The 25,067-nt window shown below is 33.3% G+C and overlaps 1 protein-coding gene across 1 annotated transcript in view; it reads right to left on the minus strand.

The window, feature by feature from the left end:
- Window positions 1-25,067, minus strand: part of Diaph2 (diaphanous related formin 2) — a gene marked incomplete at both ends in the record, with an annotated part of 465,900 nt that overhangs the window by 399,175 nt on the left and 41,658 nt on the right. Inside the window, 6 exons of the mRNA XM_042665841.1 lie at window positions 584-688; window positions 5,585-5,649; window positions 7,529-7,647; window positions 9,975-10,091; window positions 12,826-12,944; window positions 17,895-18,005. Coding sequence (XP_042521775.1) covers window positions 584-688; window positions 5,585-5,649; window positions 7,529-7,647; window positions 9,975-10,091; window positions 12,826-12,944; window positions 17,895-18,005 — 636 coding nt within the window. The remainder of the gene's footprint in view (window positions 1-583; window positions 689-5,584; window positions 5,650-7,528; window positions 7,648-9,974; window positions 10,092-12,825; window positions 12,945-17,894; window positions 18,006-25,067) is intronic.

Consider the following 25,067-nt stretch of genomic DNA (forward strand, 5'->3'; position numbering starts at 1 on the left):
AAGACATAGTAAATCAACTATCCCTAAGGAGTATTCACTATGTAAACATACTCTCATTTCTTAATATTCATTTAAAACATACAGTATATTGAGGAGGGTACTCAATCTATTCTGAAGTTTAGATACCATAAATAAGATTACAAATGCATACAGGAGCTTATCATCCAAGGGAAATATAAAGTGCATAGGTTTTCAAATGGCAGTAGTTTAGATTAAAAAGGGATCTGAAAAAGTTTTTGGGATAATTAAAATTAATGAGCATTTCCATATTCTTTTGGAAATGAAATACTATACACCCAATTTTTCATATTACAATGAAAATTGTATCTCAAAAACATTTTGCTTGTGACATATATTCTGTTAAAAAATTCAGGACAGTTTGAGAAATTGATGCTTTATTTTTTTTCTAAACATTAAAACAATATATTGTGCAGGAAGATCAAATTTAAAATTATTTCAAGTAAGTGAGAAACAGTTAAAAATAATCTATTTCCAGTCACAATTTTCTTTCTATCTAAAAAGATAATGTTCTACCATCCAATTTACTATGACATGACATAAAGTCTATATCTAGTTTCATTACCTGGGTTCGAAGTTGCTGGATTTCTGTTTCTAGCTCTTTGATTTTTTCTTCTTTTTTTTGAAGCTCAGCCTGAGCTTCCTGTCGAGCGGTGAATTCTTCATCGAACTGCAATGATCAACATGATAAACATACAGCTAAGAATATACTATTGAGAAAGCTTCAAACATTATGTACTAAACAAGTGGAATGCTTAGCCTGGTCCAAAAATCACTCTGAAAATTAGAACTTTAAGTATCCACTTTGGTAAGTGATACTTAAGAGAGAATATGCCCCCAACCATCCATGATAAGCAAACCCATTTGACTTTTTAAAAAATATTTTTTAAATAGTTAGACTAAGAAATGTCTGTTCAAGTATTATGAGTACTTTTCCAGCTTTAGTATTTAAAATATGATTATAGAGTATGTACGAATCCTTCAACCCATACTTTTACATTTAATATACTAGAACATGAAATCCAAAAATATACCACTAAGAAGTTTCAACTCCCTAATTATATTTAAGCTTGAAGAGACTGAAATTTCAGAAGGCACAAATGAGTTATATTAACAGGAACTAGAATGTTTCTATGAAAATCTTAATTGCCTAGCATCAAAAAAGCAGTGTTCCACAAAATATGACAATAGAATGATATATGCAATGTTCTCTGCGGATGAATGAAAATTTTCTTTAAAAGTGATTTTTATTAATTTTATTAATTTTATTTTATTGTAAAGATGCTGTACAGAGGGGTTACAGTTACATGAATAAGGCAATGAATACATTTCTTGTGGAGCACTGTTACCCCTTCTTTGGTTGTTCTCCCACAATCTCTTCCCTCCTCCACTTCCCAAACTACCCCCACCCACCCCGTCAAGTTGTAAAGTTCATTTTCAATATACTTTCTTGTACCATTGTTGCAATGGGTCATCCTGTGTCCTTGTTTCAAAGTTTTTTTTATTCCTCTTCCTCTCCCCAAGTTAGACAAATGTATATACAAGATGTAGGTACCAAAATCAAGTACAGTGACAACAGCGATATACCATAGGGAGAAGAACATACAAAAAAATTACATAGTACATTTCAAAAAACAGCAAAGAAAGACCTATTGTATCCATATCTTGGGGTTCATTTCACTTAGCATCATCTTATATGGTCATATGTATATATATTTTGACCTTTCTCTGTTCATCTGATGAAATTATCCTACATGTATACTAATTATTGCAAATAAGGGAAACCATGGGACCTATATTTCTTTTGGCCTAGCTTACTTCACTTAATGTGATTTTTTTCCAGGTCGATCCATTTCCTAACAAATGGGACAGTGTCATTCTTACTGATGGAAGCATAGAGTTCCACTGTGTGGGGGGGTGGGGTGGGGGTATTTTTATATACATATATGTTATTATCTTGATCCATTCATGTACTGAGGGGGATCTGGGTTGGTTCCTTATCTTAGCTATAGTAAATAACACTGCAATAAACATGGTTGTGCTGGTAGCTTTAGTATGGTCTTGCTTGGGATCATTTGGATAAATGCCCCAAAGTGGGATTGCTGGGTCATAGGGGAGCTCTCTGTGGAGTCTTTTGAGGAACCTCCATACTGCTTTCCAAAGTGGTTGAACAAGTTTACACTCCCACCAACAGTGTAGAAGGGTTCACTTTTGGCCACATTCCCTCCAGCGTCTGTTGTTACTAGTTTTCTTCATAATAGCCATTCTAACTGGGGTGAGGTGGAATCTCAATGTTATTTTGATTTGTATTTCTTTTATGGACAGAGAAGTTGGGCATTTCTTCATGTGTCTATTGGACATTTTTATTTCCTCTTCAGAGAAGTCTCTCTTTTAGTCTTTATCCCACTTATTAATGGGGCGGTTGTTCCTTTGAGGATTTGTTTAAAGATAGTGGAGGGAAAAATACGGGGAGAATGGGGGAAAGGGTAATATTGAGCAAGAAACATTATACTCATAACCTGACTTGCATAACATCTATGTACAACTACTTATAATAATAAGTTTTTGAAAAAGAGAAAGACTTTTTAAAAAGATGGAAAATGAGAGGTGAAAATACAATGTATGAAACCAGATCCTATGTAAACAGTGAATATACATTTCCTATAGCTTCTCATATCTCTTACCTTCGTACAAGCTCTATGCAGGTACAAAGTGGCCAGCACAATTACAGTGAATACTGTATAGGTCCAGATACAAACCATTTTATTTGTCTTTTATTGTCAATGTCATCTCAAGTCATTGAAGAGATCTGCATATTATTCCAACAATGTTGTTACTGTTCCCAAAACATAAATTACTGTTCACATCGATCTTTATACTTTTGTCGAACAATGAAAAACTATTTAAAGTGTTAAAAGTCATCCTCATTTAACCTTTGGAAATTTCAGAATGCTATTCTCATCTATAAGCAGCCAGGAAAACTGGATGATGATACTATTTAGTCAAATTTGAAATACAAATTAGTAAGGCTTTTACTCATCTCTACTTGAATCCCTGGACAATGTCTCAATATTCCATAAAGACTGGTCCAAATCATCTTGAATATCTTTTAATTTCAAAATGATCTAAGAGAGCGAGAGATCCTATATTGTGAACATCTGCAAATTCATGACTACCCATGTTATCTGAATTTATAGTGAAATACCACCATCCAAAGTTCACTTCTCCTTTGTGGTATTCAAGGATGGCATCAATACAAATACACTGCATACAATTTTTCCCTATAAATGATACATTTAAAAGAGGCAAATGATATTTCTGTTTTTAACTTAAAGTTATCTGTCAATATACAGAATAGGAATCACAAAATCCTGAAATATGTCATCTAAAAGAGTTTTTGTCATGAATTCACTTTTTGATGATGAAGAAACTAAACTCCAAAAAGAATAAATAGCTTACTTGAAGTTTAGTTCAAATGCTAACACCTGCCAGAAATTTTTTAAAAAATATTTAGTGTATATGAATTGTGGGGGTATCAATAAGGTTTTCATTGATATGTAGGTAGGTAGGAAGGGAGAGAGGTAAGGAGGGAGGGATAGAGTGAAGGAGGTTTTTGGATGGATGGATGAATGGATGGTTGATGGATAGATAGATATATTATATATATATAGCAGTTACTGCATCAAATTCACCTTCTCCTTCACTCTTCTCATCCCTATACCTCCTTTCTTAAAAGAATTTCTACTAATTTCACTGACACTTTTGTAAAAACTACTTTACACTTTCTCTCAAAATGAGAGAACTATAGGAATACATGTAAGTATTGAGTACATTACCTCAATACATTTCCATTATAAATGTAGGGGGTGTAACTGAAGCATTAAAAACTGACATTTTTTTCCATAAAATCATGACTCCTTTCCCCATATTATATGTATACCGATAACATTACTAGATTTAATCATGCTCTAATCTTCTGGTATGTACCCAAGGAATAGTCAAAAATTAAGGAGATACTAAGATTTGCAGAAGAAATTCTAAGAGTTGTATTTAAAGCAAACATTCAAAATATAAATGTCTATTAATCAAAAAGTATTCATTTTCCTTTGCCAGTAAAAGTGATAGCTTTACACAAACATTATACACAAAGCTCAAGCTCTTAAAACCATTCTGGTAACTAAAAGAGCAAAGACATTTTCTCCAGATGCCCTAAAGTAAGTCTATAATTTCCAAAGTGATTATCTAATCTCCAAGGTGAGTCATAACTTTGAAAAGAAAGCAATATGTAAGCACATTATCATGCTGTCAGAAGACTGAAAACGGGAGAACTTTTAGAGTATGCTTCAGAATCTTATATTAAGTGAAGCAAGTGAGCCCAAAGAAACATAGGTCCCATGGTATCCCTTATTTGCAATAACTAGTATACATCTAGGATAATCTAACGAAACAAGCAGAAAAGGTCAAAAGCTATGTTCATATGACCATATATTAGATGATGCAAGAGAAATGAACCCCAAGACAGGGACAAAAGAGGTTTTTTCTTTGTCACTGTTGTTTTTAATGTATTGTGAGATTTTTTTTTGTTTCTCTTGTATGTTCTTCCCCCATGCTATAACCCCTATTTTCACTGTATTTGATTTCTGTGCTCTCCATCTTGTATATACATTTGTCTAATTTGGGGAGAGGGAGGGAAATAAAATGCTGAAATAAGGATACAGGTTGACCTGTTGTAACAATGAGATGTACAAGACACTATGTTGAAAAGGAACTTCACAACTTCGGGGGGGGGGGGGGGGGGAGGGGGGAGGGAGGTGGTGGGGTGGTGGGGAGGGAAGGAATGGTAGGGAAAAAACAAAGGAGGAGGTAACAAATTGCTCAATAGGAAATGTATTCATTACCTTACTTATTTAACTGTAAACCCTCTGTACATTATATATAAAGAAGTAGTGACTACAAACAATTGAGTCTAAACTGGAGGGAACAAAGCATCAGGAAGAACCATTCAATATCCTATTGATGACCACAGCTCCAAAATTTTGGTAAATACCTTACAGACCTCTAATACAAGTAAAAGCTACAGGAAAGCAATGTGGGAGTTTGTCTTGGGTATTTCTTTTCTTCTCTTACTTTTTTCTTTTTCTTTCTTTCTTTTTTGTTGTTGTTGAAACACCAGGACTCCAACTCAGCATCTGATGCTTGGCTCATTAGCTGGTATTCTACCAAGTAAGCCACACCTTCACCCCCAAGAGTTGGGTAATTCTTTTCATTTTGGTTTTAGTTGTTTGTAACTATGTCCTTTCAGCAACCTAGTTTTCTTTGATGTGTCATTGTTAATATAATATGGAGGCTAGTTGTCTTCTTACATGAGATTAAAGGGAATGAGGAGAGAACAGTAATAGTATTCTATCATTAGAACATAAATATTCTATGGTTATGGTTGAATCCAGAAAAGCAAAGTACTACCTAACTAAAACAATTTATAAGGTTTCATATAAAGAAACAAGTAGAATACACACTGTGATTAAATGTTTGATTGAACAGTTATGGCTAATATTCTATTTCTTACCTTTTTTGAAAATTCTGCTGCTTTTTGTTCACTTTCTTCAACTTTTGCCTTGTTCACACAGGAATCTGTGCAATTAGAAATTATGGCATGAAATCTCTACCAAAGATGGCTGCCAGTATAATTCTATACAGAAGGTATATATTTTAATGCTAGCTAGGCTGTTTCATTTGATCACTTCATCTCTCCTCCTCAATGCATTTGATTAGCAGCATACAATCATAAGTACCTAGCACACAGCACACAAAGCAAATGTCTGCTGAACTCCAATAGAGCTAGCAAAATTCAACAGTAAAGTTTGTGTCAACTAACATCTCTATTTAATCATAGCCAATGTATGTAACGTGGAAAAAATCCCATATCACTCCCTCTACAAAATATAAAATAAAACTATTCAGTTAGTCATTCTCAGTGAAAAAATATGAAGTTTTGCTGATGTTGTAAAGTGGGATAAGCTGACTGAAAAGAATTTGGCCTTTGAAAATTTATATTCAACTTTCTAGCAGTCAACCCTAAGAAAATAATGAGAGAAAGTCAAACATTCATGTACAAAAATGTTTACAGAAGGTTCATTTATAATTGTCAAAACCTGAAAACAATTAAGATGTGTAATAATGAAGGACTACCAAAGGTAGATGATAGTCGATGAAGTGGAGTATTATGCAAACATTAAGGGTTGTACTTTGAAGGTTTGCACAGATCATATTACATACATGACACTCCATTGATGAATATCAACAGAGATATACAAAAATACATAAAGTATTGAATATTATGGCAAGCCTACCCTGTGCAATGCAGTGAAAAATAATACGTAATTGGCATCCAACAGCTGTTCCTTTCCTTCTTTAAAGACGTTTGTGAATGTTTGAATCTTAGTAATGATTATTTTAATTAGTTATAAATAAAACCACTTTACTATACAAAGCCATGTAGCACCACATATTTCCCAATCCTACTTAAGTTTTTCAACCTACTGAACATTATTCTAGATAACTACTAGTGATTATATAAGGACATTTCCTCAGCAATCATAGTGAAAGAATAAGATCACCTCAAATTCTTCCCTAGCTGTACCATCTCTGAAATACAGACTCATCTACTTGATAGTCTTGAAAACTCTTCTAATTTGCTGAAATAAGACTGTATTTCTTTTTTTCAATCTTGAGAAGTAATAATATAGCTATACTACCAATGAGATCCTACTGTACATACAATAACACTACAAAAATCTCATAGGTGCCAGGCTGACCCATTGTAACAATGAGATGCACAAGACACTATGTTGAAAAACAAACTTTACAATTTAGGCGGTGGGGGGGGGGGGGGGTTGTTGTTGTGGAGGTAGGAGGAGAAAAACAAAGGAGGTAACAATGCTTGATAGGAAATTTACTCATTACCTAGCTCATGTAACTGTAACCCCTCTGTACAGTATTTTAACAATAAAAACATATAGAAAACATGAATTAAACGATTTCAGCATAAGGGTATTAAAAGGGTAACACTCATCTATAATATTAAAATTTTGTATGGATCTGAGTTTAAATTAACCTCAGTAGTGTTGAAGCTTATCAAGCAGGCTAATATGTCTGATCAAAGAACTCTCAGGCTCATTATTAAAAATTAATAGCATTTTGGTTTGGCACTGTATTTTTTCCCATTGATTTAGTGGTTGATGACAGGTTGTATAATATGATCAGGTTCAGTATATAATTATAGATGCGTCTACTTGTGTAAATGTTGAAGTGCAATGATGTACAAAAAGTGGGTTCACATGTTTTTAACAATAAACCACTGATAAAAATTAATAGCAATTGAGTACAAATAAATACAATGATGTACAAGTAAGCAACAGAAATTTACTGAGAGGTGTACCTTTTAAGAAAGTGCCTACTATATAGAGGGTATAAAACACAACTGACCATAAGGATAGTATTCCTTCCATACCTATCAGATGAGTGAAATCAACGTCTAATCTTTGCCTATACTTGAAGTCTGGGTCCATACCACTGCAGTGCAGTACAATCTGTGAAACACACTCCTCAATTATTTTATAATACTGGGGCCTGAAAAACAGAAAACATTTGTGAATGCTTTTTGAACCTATACAAACTGAGTCTCTTAGGAAGGACTCAGTATAGACAAAAATCTAAGTTTTTTTTTTCTGGTAATACAAAACAAAAAACAACTCTCTCCAAGGATAGTCTGGAACGTATGTTGCCAAATTCATTGGCATGAAATAGAGTGCAAATATGTAGTGCTATAATGTTCTACTTTGCAGGGATTCATGCTTGTGTTCAAAGATTCCTGTGAACCTTATCCATCCACCTATTGTTCATAAATTTGATGAAAATAAATGATTCCTCAGTTCTGTATCCATGAATATAAAAATGTTCTACACATCCAAATGTTCTCAATTTCAATACGTAATAAGTCGCTTGGCAAGCAATGTCTTGAATTTACTGCAGCATGTATACTGATAATGGCTATACAGCTTACAAAACTGCACTGACGTATTTAAGTTACATAACACTCCAAACATCTATGCAACATTTATTTTTAAAAAATTCATTTTATAAAAGCATAGATACTTAATATGCATCACTATAGTGGCATACTGTTTTAAGTGTCAAAGATTTTAAAATATCTCTTAGTTCTGAAATCTATCAAGGTAATTCTGGCCTCAAAAAATACCACTCACATATTGCAAAACTGGCTTGTTTTTTAAGCCACTTTTTGCATTAAACTCTGAGGAAGATATAGTATCTGGCATGCACTAATAAACTCAACAGGGAAAATTTAGTAAAAAAAAAAAAAAATACTACTGTATCCAGGCTACAGTACAGTTATCTAGCTACTCCGGAGGCTGAGATCTGAGGATCATGGTTCAAAGCCAGCCTGGGCAGGTAAGTCCATAAGAATCTTATTTCAAATTAACCACCAGCAAACCAGAAGTGGCACTGTAGCTCAAGTGGTAGAGTGCTCGCCTTAAGTTGAAGAGCTCAGGGACAGTGCCCAGTCCCATAGTTCAAGTCCTACAACTGAACAAAAAAAGAAAGAAAGAAAGAAAGAGAGAGGGAGGGAAGAAAGAAGGAAGGAAGGAAGGAAGGAAGGAAGGAAGGAAGGAAGGAAGGAAGGAAGGAAGGAAGGAAGGAAGGAAGGAAGGAAGGAAGGAAGGAAGGAAGGAAGGGAAAAAAAAGCACTACTGTATACAAATCATGATCTAAATGCCCATTAAATATAGCTTGTCAACCTGCTAAAAGTGTGAAAATGAAGCAAACATATTGTAATTGTTCTTCTATGTCTTGGGGTTGGCCTTAGGATTAAGAGTCAAAAAGCAAGACAGACTACGCATTGCGGACTTTTTTAAGTCACCATCAGATTTAAGGTAATTAATAGGATCCTTATAGTAAAGTTGGTGATTGTTTGGGTGAATAAGGAAAATGAAACCATTCTCTCTGAAGCATGGTGAACCATCCACAAGTAAAATAAAATTGTGTCACACTTCTACTTCACAGGGATGCTCTTAGGATTAAAAGGAGGCCATTTGTGAGTAACAGCTCATTTCTTCATACTTACTGTGCAACAGGGGAGCTTCATACAAATGGTGCCCCCAGGGTAAGTGAGTACTCCTCGGGCATTGTTAAGTGTGTAATTTAGAAAGCCAAAATCATTTTTACCATTATCTTTCCTGTGCGTAAACAACATATAACTTAATATTTTAGCCATCTTCTGTGTCTCTGTAATAGGATATCCATCAGATTCTTGTACTGGCCTGAACTATAATAATGCTCTATATTGTTTGAGAGTTTTCATCTTTGTTACACTTCCCTTCAATCAAACAGGTTTGGAGAAATCAGGAAACCTAGCTTGTCAGAATTTCATGCAAATTAGCATAAAAAGAACAGTTAAATATAACACCATGGTCACTAGCTTATAGACAACTTTAATCACTAAGAAATTTTTCATAACATTCCAGTTTTCAGATCTATATCTCATTAATAGAATCTATAACTTTAAACTCTATGGGCTATCATTAAACTTATTTATGTTGAAAACTTACATTTAAGTGAAACATTATTTTCTTAGAGACTAAGATGACATTTTTACTAAATAAAAACAAAAATAATGGAAACACACTGCTTATTAAGATTTGTAAGATAGAAAATGTTCTATAATCTTCAATGTACTGTGCGTTACCATTATCTGTTACTTATAGTCTTCTGGATTGAATACCCCAATTAAAAATAAATTATTGTAATGTTACAGAAAGCTATGAAAGTGCATACATTCTATGTATGAATATATTATCCAGGTAACACTGAATTGTTAATTTTCCTTTAGTACAATTTAGTTCAATTGTAAGTATACTAGTCCCAGAAGTGTCTCTTACCTGATATAATAATCATTTCTGATCAGCAAAAAATGTTGTAGAATGGATAAAAAATAAGTTTCAGCAGCAGTGTCTTTCAACATATTATACAGAAGATGGTATACTTCATTCATATCAGTAGAAAATAAGTAAAGGAAAACAACTAGACTTTTGATGAATGTTGCATTAAAAAAGCAGCTTAATTTCTCAAAATATAGACTTATAATTTTGCTTCCATTACTGTTTCCAAACCTTCAGCTCCATGCATGATAAGCATTTGAAAATTTATCTAAAGAAAATACTATGTAATTAATAAAATATTTTAATTAGAGAAGCAAATGTAAAGACCATTTTCAAGATCATTTGGCTTCCAAAATCTTAAATGATCTTTCCTTCATCGTTTTGTGAAGTCTACATTCTAGTTAGTACCACTGGAATAGCAATGCCATTTATAAAAATGGTATGTTGTTATTCTCACTGTGGTTTTCATAGACAGCTTAATTATTTATTCAATACACTACTGTTCTTTTTTCCCTTCCAAATGAGAGAGAAGAAAATGAACAACTTCTTAACTACTAAAACCCACAAAACTAGTTTTAGTTTGTCAAAATGAAATACTAATCTGAAATTATTAGTTGACTTCATTTGTATTTTATTACATAATAAAACATGAAGGCTAAACACAAGAGAGATTGAAACATTCTTTTCTTAGAATATAAAAAAATAGTAGATTACTTTTATAGGTGGAACAATTTTTTTTTATTGTCAAGGTGATATACAGAGGGGTTTCAGTTACATAAGTAAGGTAATGAGTACATTTCTTGTCAATCTTGTTACCCGTTCCCTCAATTTTCTCCTACTTTCCCTCCCCCCAACCCTTCTCCAAGTTGTACAGATCATTTCCAACAAAGTCTTGTGTATATCGCTGTTGCATTGGTTCCCCCCTCGTCCCTGGCATAAAACAAAGAAAGAAAAATGGGTGAAATTCAAATGTCTAGAAAGAAGCAAAAATGGCTTTAAAACTTATATTTGTTATATTTCGCTAAACTGTTATTTGAGTGATAATTTAACTCATTTTCTTGTTTAATGTTTGGTGGCTCTTCTTTACTATGATGTGACTGTTTATAGAGTATTCATAGTAGGAGAGGGCCTGAGTCCCTAGATTTGAACCCATGTCTGTTCTTTGTCATCTGAGCATATGGGAACATTGTGGTCCATTTTTTTGTATCTCAATTTTCTCATTTGTTAGAAGTATTGATAACTAGAAGCATTATATCATGACTCAGCACAAGATAACAAATCTCAGGTATGTAGATCAAGACTGGTGAATGGTGCTACATATATGCTGTCTTATGTTTATGAAAAGAGTCTGAAAAATATTAGTATGATTTTTACTTTTTAGAAAGGACACGTGTTCACTAGAATAGATACATAGACAGATAGGTAGATATAGACATAGTGTCCATTACGATGTTTTGATGTGTGTATAAATTATAGCACTGGTAATTTAAACTTGTTGCTATGTGCTTGAATTTGCATCCTATTAGTAACTTTTCCAGAAATTTTCAAATAAAAAAGAAAAAATATAGTAGATGAGTAGATACTTTTCGTATATGAGAAAATAATTTCAAAAATGGATTCATTTTTATTACAAAACTGTGCACTTGTAAAACCAATGTAAAATAAAAGTAAAAAAGAATATGTAATCCAGCATTCTAAAAACAACCTGGAATCTCAACATTTTTTCTGATGTAGAATTAAATGTAGATTGAATTACTACTTAGATACCATGTAGGAATGTAGAGTTAAACTATCATAAGGTCCCTTGAAATGTAGAGGATGGATACAAAGTCAAATTTAGGAGATATCTATAAGAAGAAACACATTTATTATTGATATGAAAATATTTACTATTAGAGAAGCCAATGTAGACCAGTGTCACAAATCTTGGGTAAGAAATTACTACAAATTATTCCTTATAATAATGTCAGTGTTGTTCATTGCATACACACTTATCAAATACTGGCATGTAGGAATTCAGTAGGAACACTGGAGACGAAAAGATGAAATAAATTATTTCTGCCCACAATCTCAGAGGGGCAGAGAAGTAAATAAAATAGAAAAAATAAGGTACTATGGGAGTTTCATGTAAAGGAATATTACTTCAGCTTTATTCGAAGGCTTGAAGATAAAGGAAAAGAACGTATCAATAAAAAAAAGTGGAGCTCAAAGGTGACTTTGATTTGGAATGTATTCCCATGTACTATAATCAATAAGATAGGTATATAAATGAGTGTGAAACAAATGGGCAGCCATGATATGACCAACACCTCTAAGATTTTAGATTATTTAACATCACATCATTACCCGAAGAAAACTATGAGCTAGCTGTATTGACTCAGCTACTTCCACAACATGCCTTGATATAATCAGATACTATAATAGCTAAAATATTTTTCCTATTTTTAAGAAACACAAATATCTTATATGCAATGGAACACTGACTTCTACTGAATAACATAAACTGAAAATGTGTATCAGCCATGTCACATGTGAAATCAGCGAACATTTCCTCATATATTTTTATATAATGTGCACTGGTTTAGGCTCCTGTCTATTGGAGAACATTGGGCAGAAGTTACGTATAATACAGTAAGCCACTTTACTGATCTTAGTATAATCTATGCAAATCAACAGGATGGCCTGATGATTCCTTAACATGAATCATAGTCAGTCATAATCTCACAGTGAGGGTCCAAAGCAAATAAATGGGTATAATATGAGATAGCCTATAAGAATTCTAATAATGGCCCACAAAATCACCCACAAATACTGTTTACACAAGTTATTTGCATAGTTTATCAAAGGATATTCCATTTCAGCTCGAACGTCATTGAGACGGTGTGATAGTTCAGTTATGTCATCTTCTTTATTCTCATCAAACACTCTTAATTGAATATCAAGTTCATCATTTTCTTTTTCTTTGAGATCCTAATATATAAGTAGAAAATTTAGCAAAGGAATAACAGTTTAACAACAGCATATTTTGATAATAAGGAAAAGAAAGCAATTATTAATTTATACCCACAGGAACAATTTCAAATATTAACCTAGGCATTTGGATGTAGCTAAATTTTGTTACTTCAAAATAAAAGAACCTCATTGTTTCCACTTTATTGCCCCAGATAGATTATTCACATTAAAAAAATAACAATCACTTCTACAACAAGAAAACGAAACACTAATTGCTAAAGGCCCAAATTAAATTTTTCTGTTTTGACTTAACATACTAATCAAAGATTGCTAAAGAATTCATGCAGTTAGAACATTCATGTATGCCTCTGTCCAAAAAAATAAATAGAAGACACATAGGAATCGATTATATTAATGAAGAATAAATGCAAGGATATATTCAAGCAAAGCAGTCCCAAGTATGGCGTGAAAGAGATTATACAAATTTATATTAAATATTTTGTGATTTTTAAACCAAAAAAAATGCAAGGAAATGGTATCAAGCTCTATTTTATGCCAATTTTTTTTGTCTTAGCATAATGACAGAATAGCAACTTGAGGCATTCAATTTTTATTTTTGTAATACATCATTAGGACATGCATTACAAATTTCTGATAATTTTCAAAGTAATAGCAGAAAATAATTGTAAACATGCCACACTAGAGGACCTCTATGTATATTATGCTGCAGTTTTCATAATAAAAATGAATAAACACAACTGTGGTTGCTTAAGGGTGATAGCAAAAGAGGTACTAAGATGTTCAGAGTTGAATTCTAAGAGGATATGTAAGCATGATGTACTTCATATTAGGTAAATAAAGCAAAATGGAATGCAATTATAGAGATGTAAAAGCTATTACTAAAGCCAAACACATATCTAAGGAATTTCTCCATCTTCCTTCTCTAGTATTCACGAGCAAATTTGTTTGCTAAAAGCTTATAAAACACATGAAAATACCTTTTAATATATTTCTATATAGTCTCATCAAAATAAATAATAAACATATTGGTATCCTCAAGAAGAACTTGATTTGGTTTTAATTGTCCCATTTGAAGTGAGATGAAGATATTTATTGAAATGCACAATTATCTAATATAAGTGGATCATATTAGGTGATTTCTGAACTATATTCAGAAAATCACAGAGGCCAGACAAAACAAATATGCTGAATTTTACAAAAATGTATCTTAGATTCTAAAGACTTTTCTGTATTATCATGTCATAACATAGTCTCTGAAATAGTCATGAAATCTAAACATATTCAAATGTTTGCAAAGTTAATAAATTTATTTTAAACCGTTCCAAAGAAATTTATGTTAAACAGTACCATTTACTCAGCACTGGAACTTAACAAAAAAATGGAAATCAGTGAAAACAACTGTTAAATGCATAATTTATACAGTATGTAATAAAAAGATACATATGTATTAATAATATAAAATATATTAAATGTTCTTTATTAATAATGCTCTAGACCTTATAAAATAAGTAAATAAGCATATAGACATACATATATTTATATATATTAAATTCCCATTACTCAAATGTCAGATACAGCCATAAATTCTTGATAAAAATAAAGATTTAGTGAAATGTTTTTTAAAAATTATGTGGTACAATTAATATGATAAATATCCAATATCGTACCATGTAAAATACTTTAAATAAGTTTCAGTTATTTATTAACTAGAGTTATTATACACAGTCATCAAACTTTTTCTGCCAAATCCTGGAAACACTTTAGTTACTTTCTAAATAGTTCACTTCAATGAAATCAAAGCCTATTATCAGTATATTACTGATTACCAGCCAAGCAATTAAAATTGAGCTTTCAACAGATAAAAGTTTGTCAGTCTTTTCTTTTTCTTTTCCTTTTTTTTCTTTAATTTTTGTGCCTCCTGGGGCTTGTACTCAGAGCCTGGTTACTGTCCTGGAGCTTCTCTTTGCTCAAGGCTAGTACTCTACAACTTAAGCCACAAATCTACTCTCAGCTTTGTTTTTTTTTGGTTGCTGTTGTTGGCTTGTTTTTGTTTTGTTTTGTTTTATTTTTTGGGGGGTGGTGCTTATTTGGCATACGAATCTCATGGACTTTCCTGACCTACTGAGTTTTGAATTGTGAACCTCAAACCTTAGTCTTCTAAGTAGCCAAGATTATAGGTGTAAGTCACTGGCAACTGGCCTGTCAATCTTTAATAAAAAACAAAACTGCCCTTTGTCTATATACATCATTTCTTACTACGTTATATCAACTAAATACTTAATTTGATAGTTAATTAGCTCTTAACTTTTGTGTGTGTGTCAATATGGGGAGTTGAATCCAGGCATTTGTGCTCTCACTTGGATCCTTCACTCAAGGCTGGCCCTGTACCACTTTTAGATAGGAAGCTAATAAGATAGTAGGTGATATATAGGATACCTTGGTTCTACTCTAAAACTTAAGGAGTTTAAATAGGATGCTTGCTACCTTGCTGAGGATCACTGGGACCTGAGAAGTAGAAACGTTGAAATAATGTGATAGTTAATGAAAAGTATAAATGGAAGTAACAATGAAGAATACATATGGTAAAAAGCACATAGTGTGACAAGAAGCTTTATGTAGAACAAATGGCCAAGGGGAAATTATAACATAGATGCACTATTGCAAAATCTTAGCTGTTAGTATAACCAAATGGATAACATGAGATCCCTGAGCACAGCAAACATTAATACATTACCACAAAAGTGCAAAGGTAAGGATAAGCGCTATAATGTTGTATCTGTTTTGAAAAAGAAAGGAACTAAATTAAATTAAAATGGGAATATTTTTTTGCTACTCATTCAGCATTATGAGTCTGAACGTTCACTTATCACCTGACAGGGAAATGAAAGGCAAAAGAGTAATAGCCACAACTAAGGCAAAATACACGGTGTAGAGAAGGTGTCCCTGCAGCCAGCAAACACCCGAAGATATTACTGTCCCCAAAGCAAAACCAGCACAGTAGGCACAAAAAACAATGAGAAGGCAAGTAAAAATCAAACTAGAATCAAGATCATAAGATTATCTCTAGCTATCTAAGGCCATAGACTTTACAGGAGAGGATAGTGATTATTTTAAAAAAGAATATATTACATATGCTATAATTGACACATTCACTTATATTTCACTGTGTTAACTGTACACAGAATATCTATAATAATTACATAAACTGTTGCTTTGATTCACTCCAACCAATGAAGGTGATAAAGTAAAGATTTCAAAAAGTAGTAAAGATGGCTATCACAGAAATATCTCAAACCAGGATGGCTCAATCTTATATACTTTGTTATAAACCTTTTTAGAGTGTACCAAATCATTCAACTTATAATGAAGAGTTTCATTTAAGAGAGTGTCCAATTAAAGCCTGGTGCTGGTGGCTCAGGCCTGTAATCCTAAACACTCAGGAAGTTAAGGTCTGAGGATCGCCATTCCAAGCCAGCTCGGGCAGGAAGGTCTGTGAGAGTCTTTTCTCCAATAAACAACCAAAAAGCTGGAAGTGGGTCTATAGGTCAGGAGGTAGACTGCTAGACTTAAACAAGAAAGCACTGAGTTCAAGAATAAAAAGACTATCAGAAACAGATATATAATACACATAAACACTTTACCAGCAAACTTCCCTATTTTGATATATCTAATGTTTTTGTTCTTGTTTTCCTTTGCCCTTTATTTTCCCTTCCTTATTTTTAACACAGTGAACCGTTTAATAATAATATTTCACTTGTCTCTTTAATAATGTTATGATTTTAAAGAAAGTGATTCTTCAGTTAATGTATTTAATAAATAAAAAATAGAACCACAGTTCTATTTACAGAAAAGGGGTACTCACTTATCTCAGATAGAGACCATAAATTATTCTAAAAATATTTTAGCACTATAATAATTAGAAAAAATATCACATTAAATTTAAGTTTGAAAATAATACTTCTTCTCATTAGAAAAGTTCCTAAAACACGCTAGTGAGAGAACTACTCTTAAGCAATGTGGCTAGAACATACTAATCAAAATGCTATGCATGCCTATGTGGAAAATAAATGGAATGAATCTAAGTTATCAAAATGGAAAGCAAAACATTTAAATACAAATATTGAAACCAAAAAAGACTAGTCTTTTATATTTTCCAATATGCAAAAATTAAAAGATAATAACTTCTCTTTTGACTTACGACATAAAATCCCACATGACTTTGGAGTACATTATTAGCTGGATTCTGAATCATCACTATTAAACATCACAGTCATTGCAGTAAAAATATTGCAATATTTTAAAGTTAGAAAATGTCAGATACTGAAGCCTCATGTTTGTAGTCCTAGTTAATCAGGAGGCTGAGATCTGAGGATAATAATTTTTATCAGCTGTGGCAAGAATAGCCCATGACAATTTTGTCTCTATCCATGGAAAAGCCAAAAGTACAGATGTGCCACAAATGGTACAGGGCCAACTTTAAGGCAAGAAAAAGTTCAGGGACAATGCACAGGCACTGAGTTCAAGCCCCAGGTCCAGGAGGAAAATATGAAAACAAAGATGAAAAAGACAAAGAGGACAAAGGAAGATTGGGAAGGAGGAGGAAGAAGGAGGAAGGACTGGGGAGGGGTAAGGGGGAGGAAATGGGAAGGGGAGGGAGAGGGGACGTGGGGAGGAGGAGAAGACAGGAGGAGAGGGGAGGAGAAGGAAGGAAGGAAGGAAGGAAGGAAGGAAGGAAGGAAGGAAGGAAGGAAGGAAGGAAGGAAGGAAGGAAGGAAGGAAGGAAGGAAGGAAGGAGGAATAGTAGGAAAGAAAACAATCCTAAAATGTCTAATGTTTTACAAAGGAAAATAGCATAAAGAACCATGTATATACTCTGCTTCAAGAGGTACATTTATCCAAAGAGAAAATTATTAGTTCATCAGTATAACATGTTTACATTGCACTTACTGGTAATATTGTCTTGAGGCCTGAACGAAGGAATTCATTCCTTAAATGTATTCGAAAATCAAGATCATATGGAGAAGTGACAAGGGCATTTATCAACTGCATGCATGCCACCTGCAATAAGAAAGTACATTTTGTAAAAAAAAAAAAAAAAAAAAAAAAAAGTTTAAATAAACACCTAAGGAAGTATGTAGGTAAAGCACTCATAATATATTCAAACAGAAGATGTGATGGATGATCAAGTATGTTATGCTTTGCTGAACAATATTAGGTATTATACTCCCTATGTGAAACCTGGAGTTCCAAATGTGAGCATAAGGAACCATTTTGAAAACATCAAGAAATATGACTGTCATATCCAACTGTTCTAAGAATGTACTCGCCCTCAATTCCGTATATTTACAAATAACTTTCCAAACTAACTCGGATAATGTATACGAGTACCCTAATATTAAACAGGGAAAAATAATAATATACTAATACACTGATTCATACTGTTCCCATCCTCTTAACAGGATGGATTTAAATGAATACATAAAGCATTAAATTATGTAATTAGAAATAATGTAATCATGGGAAAAAACTAACTCAAGCCTATTAAGGCAACTAGAAGGTGCTTTGAGACTTACACATGTATATTGTATAATAAAGTGTACAAAGCTTTGATTTTGAGGTCCCTATTATAAAAGGGGTGTCATTTGCTTGAGCTATAAATCAGAAGAGAATCAATAGAATAGTAATTCCCAAGTGTTCAATACATTACTTCTGAACAGCATTTGTTGAAAATGCTGCTCAAATCTAAGGTAACTAATAGTCAATTTGAGAAACTGCACACTTAAATTGATCATTATATTAAAAGTATGCAATGACTAGAAAAGTATTGAAAAACTTGCCTGAAAGGAGAATCCCAAAAAGTGTCAAATGTAGGAAAGATGTTAAGTATAAATAGAAGGCATATAAAAACAAATAGTATGGAAAAAAAAACATATTAACAAAAGAAAAATGTTTCAGATATAGCTTGGCTAGAATTTTCCAGATCTAGTACTAAGATTTTCAAAATATAAAATTACTAAAAGGTATAATATTTTTATTTTTGTAACAATATCTTATACATAAAGCTGTTGAGGAAAGATTTGCCCAACTATCTGACATCAAGATTCAAAAGCCAAATATTACATGTTTTAAAGGGAAAAATTGTATAAGATAATGGCAAGTATATGGCAAATATTTAGTCAATGTTTGTTTTATTTTGACATCTTACCAGTCCTAGAAATTAGACTATACTGTTCATATATAATTTTGATCTCTACTAATGTTATAAGCAACACTGGCAAAATATTCCTAAGATTCTATTTAAATCTATAGCAAAACTGGGATTGAGGCATACTTCAAGTGGTAGAGAAAATGCCTAGCAAACACAAGACACTGAATTAAAACCCTAGTACCACCAGAAAATAAAAATAAAATGTGGCTAAGAACGTGACTTAGTGGTGCTAGCCTATCCTGCATGATGCCCTGGGTTTGATTCCTTGATACCACATAAACAGAAAAACAAATATAATTAATAACATAAACAAAATAAAGGAATTATGTAAATCTCTACAGTTTCAATGGGTGAAATAGTAATATCGATACACCATTCAACATTACTGCATTTGCTTGAATAACTAGTGTTATAAATATGATATGACCAAATAAGCCAAATGTAAAAGCCCATTCCAAAATTAACAAAGAAAAAAGTTGTCATCTACTAGCATTGTTTTTGCAAAAAGCAATTGTATTTTATGGCTTGTATTAATACTCTAAAAGTAGAACATTTCCAAAAGAGGCAAGTCCTATCACTGTATCTTTTAACAAATAAAAGTACTTTGAGCCAGACACCTGTGGCTCATGCTTGTAATCCTAGCTACTGACGAGGTTGAGATCTGAGAATCAGGATTCAAAGCCAGCCCGGGGAAGGAAGGTACATGAGACTCTTATCTCCAATATAAATCACCAGAAAACCCAAAGTGGTGCTGTGGCTCAAGTGGTAGAGCATTTGCCTTGAGCTGAAGAGCTGAGGGACAGTGCCCAGGTCCATAGTTCAAGCCCCATGACAAACAAACAAAAAAAAATACTTCAATTAGGAGACAATAAAAATAGTAAAGGTCAGGGATTGAGGTCAAGGCTTTTCTTTGAGTGGGTTCAAACACCAGTACTGCCAACATAAATGAAAACTGTTTTAAAACACATTTTCCTTGGTATAGGTGCCTCAAACCTGTAATCCTTGCTACTCGGGAAGCTGAAATCCACAGAATATAGTCTGTGACTGAACAAGGCAGTACAGCCGACTAGACATTGCAAGTTAGCCAGCAAAAGGTACGGCTGGAGGCATGGTTGAAGTATTAGGACATCAGCCTACCACCTGAACTCACACTCCAGAAAAACAAAGACGAAAATAGAAAATCTATATGATTGTACTGCAAATATTGAAAAATTTTGGCACATTCCAGAAGTCTTATATATTGACCCAACAAAAAAATTTTAACACTCAGAAAAGTAAAAAAAAATTCATCTGGTCCAGGGTGATATATACGGATCTAGCTTTAGTTTTCTACAGGTGTTTAACCAATTTTGCCAGCACCATTTACTGAAGAGGTTGTCTTTCTTTCATTCTATTTTTTTTTTAGCTCCCTTGTCAAAGATTAGGTGGCTATAGGTCTATGGGTTCATTTCTGAGTCTTCAATCCTATTCCATTGCTCTTCAGGTCTGTTCTTGTGCTGTTTTTATTACTGTGGCTTTGTACTAGAGTTTGAAATTCGAAATTCATATTCCTCTAGCACTGTTCTTTCTGCTAAGAATTGTTTTTGCTATTCGGTCTTTTATTGTTCAATATGAATTTTTGGATTGCTTTTTCTATTTCATTGAAGAATGAAATTGGGATATTGGCAGGTATCACAATGAATTTGTATATACTATGAGAGGTTTGTTTCCACTTCCTTAGTTCCACTTTAATTTCCTTTTTCAGGTTCTAAAGTTTTCATCATAAAGGTCTTTCACCTCTTTTATTTATTTATTTATTTATCTATTTATTTAGGTCGGTCATGGGGCTTGAACTCTGGGCTTGGGCGCTGTCCCTCAGCTCTTCAGCTCAAGGCTAGCGCTCTACCACTTGAGCCACAGCGCCACTTCTGGCTTTTTTCTTTTTGCTCATGTGGTGCTGAGGAATCGAACCCAGGGCCTCATGCATGCAAGGCAAGCGCTCTATCACTGAGCCAACTTCCCAGTCCCTCCATGGGGTTCTTTAAATACAAGATCATGTCATCTGCAAAGAGGGAGAGTTTTATTTCATCTTTCTCAATTTGGATCCCCTTTATGTTTGCATCTTGTTTTATTGCCCCAGGTAGGTATTATAATACTAAGTTGAAGAGGAGTGGGGAAGAGTGTACATCCTTGTCTCGTTCCTGAAGTTTGAGGAAATTTTTATCTTTATCTTTTCATCAGTAAGTATAATGATGGCAACTCCAAATGGATCAAAGACCTCGAAAGAAAAGCAGACACCCTGAAAACATTACAGGAAGGAATAAGAGAAACTCTAGGGCTTCTTATCACAAGCTGAAATTTTCTTAATAGAGACCCAGAAACAACAAATCAAAGAAAGGTTGAACAAATGGGATTGCATGAAACTGCAGAGCTTCATGGCAAAGGACATAGTTAGCAAGATCAATAGAAATCCCACAGACTGGAAGAAGAAATTTACTACCATACAACAGACAATGGTCTCATATCTAAAATATACTTACAACCCCAAAAATTAAATCCCCCAACAACAAATCCTCAAAGAAACAACTGCCAGATTAACAAGTGGGCTAAAGACTTAAAGAGAGATTACTCTGAAGAGGAAATAAGAATGGTCAATAGGCACAAGAAGAAATGCTTATCTCCTGTAGCCATAAAAGAAATGCAAATCAAGACATTGCGATTCAACCTCACCCCAGTTAGAATGGCTATAATCAAGAACTCTAATAACAACAGATGCTGGAGTGAATGTGGCCAAAAGGGAACTCTAGTGAATTGTTGGTGGGAATGTAAATTTGTTCATCCACTTTGGAAAGCAGTATGGATGTTCCTCAAAAGACTCTACATAGAGCTCCCCTATGACCCAGAAATCCCACTTTTGAGCATTTACCCAAATGATCACAAACAAGGCCATACCAAAGGGATCAACACAACCATGTTTATCGCAGCATTATTTACCATATCTAAGATATGGAACCAACCCAGATGTCCTTCAGTAGATGAATGGATCAAGAAAATGTGGTATATATACACAATGGAATTCTATGCCTCCATCAGAAAGAATGACATTGCCCCATTAGTTAGAAAATGGAAAGATTTGGAAAAAATTATATTAAATGAAGTAAGCCAGGCCCAAAGAAATATAGGTACCATGGATTCCCTTATTTGCGATAACTAGTACTTGTCTAGGACAAGCAAAAAAGGACAAAAGCTATGTACATATGACCATATAAGATGATATTAAGTAAAAAGAACCCCAAGAAGGGGCAAAACTTTTTTCTTTCTTGCTATTGTTTTTAACATACTTAAAATGTACCATGTGATTCTTTTGTTTCTTTTGTATGTTCTTCCCCCACGGTATAACCCCTGTATTCACTGTATTTGATTCTGGTACCCTGAATCTTGTATATACATTTTTATAATTTGGGGAGGGGAAGGGATATAACAAAATTCTTAAATAAGGATACAGGTTGGCCCATTTTTAACAATGAGATATATAAGACACTATCTTGAAAACTAACTTTACAATTTCGGGGCGGGGGAGGAGTTGGAGAGGTGGGAGGAAAGGGATAGTAGGGGGAAAACAAAGGAGGAGGTAACAATGCTCAATAGGAAATGTACTCATTACCCTACTCATACAACTGTAACCCCTCTATATAATACTTTTACAATAAAAACATATATGGAAAAAAATTCCTCTGGTGAATCATATTTGTTAAACAAGATAGAAAGTAAAAAAAAAAAAAAAAAAAAAAAAAACCAAGGGATTTTAAAGCTGACAAGAACATAAAATAATCTAGTTCTATATATTCAGTTAAAGATACATAAACAAAACCTACAGAGATCAGGTGGTTTCCCCAAGGTCACATAGTTAATAAGCCACAGAGAACTTAAAACTTGAACTAAGGCTTCATGCTCTATAGCCTTGGATTCCTTCTAGAACACTAAATGTTATATTTAGCCTTGCTGAGTACTTTCTACTTACAACAGAAAGACAACAAAGGTCTTTGTGTTGAGAATCAAAGAGCTCCTTACCCAGATTTCCTCTGTTGCTTATAATGGCTTCAATATTCAAAATAATGTACCATGTGCATCTCAGTTTTTGATACAAATTCCATGAAAATAAAAATTTTAATGCATTAAAAATCAGTGAATTTGGTCCACTAATTATAGCCAGTGACATAACCACAATTCTGATGTTTACTGAAAAATGAGAGTCAGTTTCTGTATTTCTATTTTATTCAATTATGCTTAGGTCTTGAAGAAACATTAATATCTTATATATTTTATTTATATGAATTGATTCAAAATCATATAGGCTATGTAGTATATGAGCTACTAAGTGGATGCATATACGACTATGCATTGGTAGAAAGAGGAAAACGTTTAGATCTGAATAACTTTAAAAAAATTACAGGAGAAATGTCAAACCTTTTACTTATTTTAACTCAAAGGCTTTAGAAACTACAGCCATCTATCTATCTGGTTAATCACAATTCATAAGGCTATGGAGTATAATAATCGTGCTTTAAAATTTTTATTGACTGTCACACATTTGACCTTATTAATTACTCTGTTGACATTAACAAGGTCTTTCTTTATCCTAGCCCAGTAGGAGTTAGGAACTTAGATGGTTTAAGTCAAAATAAGCACCTATCAACAAAGACACAAATGTACAGTGTGATTTAATTACATCATGAAATCGAAAAGTATTTCAGGCAAAAGAATATTGTCTACAAAGGGATGAATGGAGTTAGAATGAGGAAACAGCATTAAATGTTCAGTAAACATAACGTAGTATGTTTGAATCAAAAGGTAAATATAGAGCATATAGGGCATGGAGATAAATTAGGCCTAGACTTTAATCTCAGAGGCTATAAAAAGACTGTAGGCTTTTAAGCCATGATCTGACAAGAATCACATTTCAGAAAGGTAACTGGAAGATGATTTACAGTTGCTCAGAATGAAGGTTAGAAGATATGGAAAAGTCTGAGGAAATAATAGAATAGGGAGAAGTGACAATAATTTTAAAATTTTTAATGGCAGTGGGGAGTGGACAAGGAGGATAGGATGCAAAGGGGAAAAAGTACAACATAAAGGAAGTCAGAATGATAGAATTTAGTGACTGCTGGAATAGAGATGGGGAAAAGGTAGATCTGAAAATGACTAATTTGGGTTGGACATATACTAATGGGTATAGAACGCTAAGGCTAACCAAGATTGGAAATATGAGAGAAAGGGAAGTCCAGGGTGGAGAAGAATGAAGAACAGGAAGTAACTACAGAAGAACAGTTAAAGACACTACAGAACAGGCAGGTAAACATATAAGGCCTAGAAACCACACTTAAGTTAAAAATGTATCAAATATGAGTCCTAGCAGAAGTTGGAAGGTTGGACAAAGGGGAACAAGGATCATCAGAATGAAAAACATCTTAGAAAACAGTTCGAAAGTTCATTAAGTCATGTTAATAAAATGTCTACACAGTTCTTGCAATCTTTAAGTACCTATACCTTTCTGACCAATTTCAGCCTACGAAGACAGGAGTTGTTTTAATACTACTTCACTGGACATTAAATATATATTTTCTTCCCCACAGCCAGTTCTCAATGTTCAATGTACTTGAGCTTTTCCTATCCAGCTAACCAGAAATGTTTCAGCTAGATGTTGGTATTATCTCTCTCTTTCATTTTGTAGTGAAAGAATATCATGGCCTCTTTTAACTTACTAGAAGCCCTACTTACCTGCCATCCTAACACTGCTTATCTATCTAAAATAGACAAAAGTTGGAAAGTTCTTATCTTTTACTGCCTTGTTAAGTATCATTTCATTATGAAAGCTTCTAAAACAAATGCAGGTTATACTGAAATTTGACTCCCTTTGTGTTTTGATTAAACTT

This window comes from Dipodomys spectabilis, unplaced genomic scaffold, assembly GCF_019054845.1.
Source record: "Dipodomys spectabilis isolate Male_0828 unplaced genomic scaffold, ASM1905484v1 ptg000357l, whole genome shotgun sequence".
Classification (NCBI taxonomy): domain Eukaryota; kingdom Metazoa; phylum Chordata; class Mammalia; order Rodentia; family Heteromyidae; genus Dipodomys; species Dipodomys spectabilis.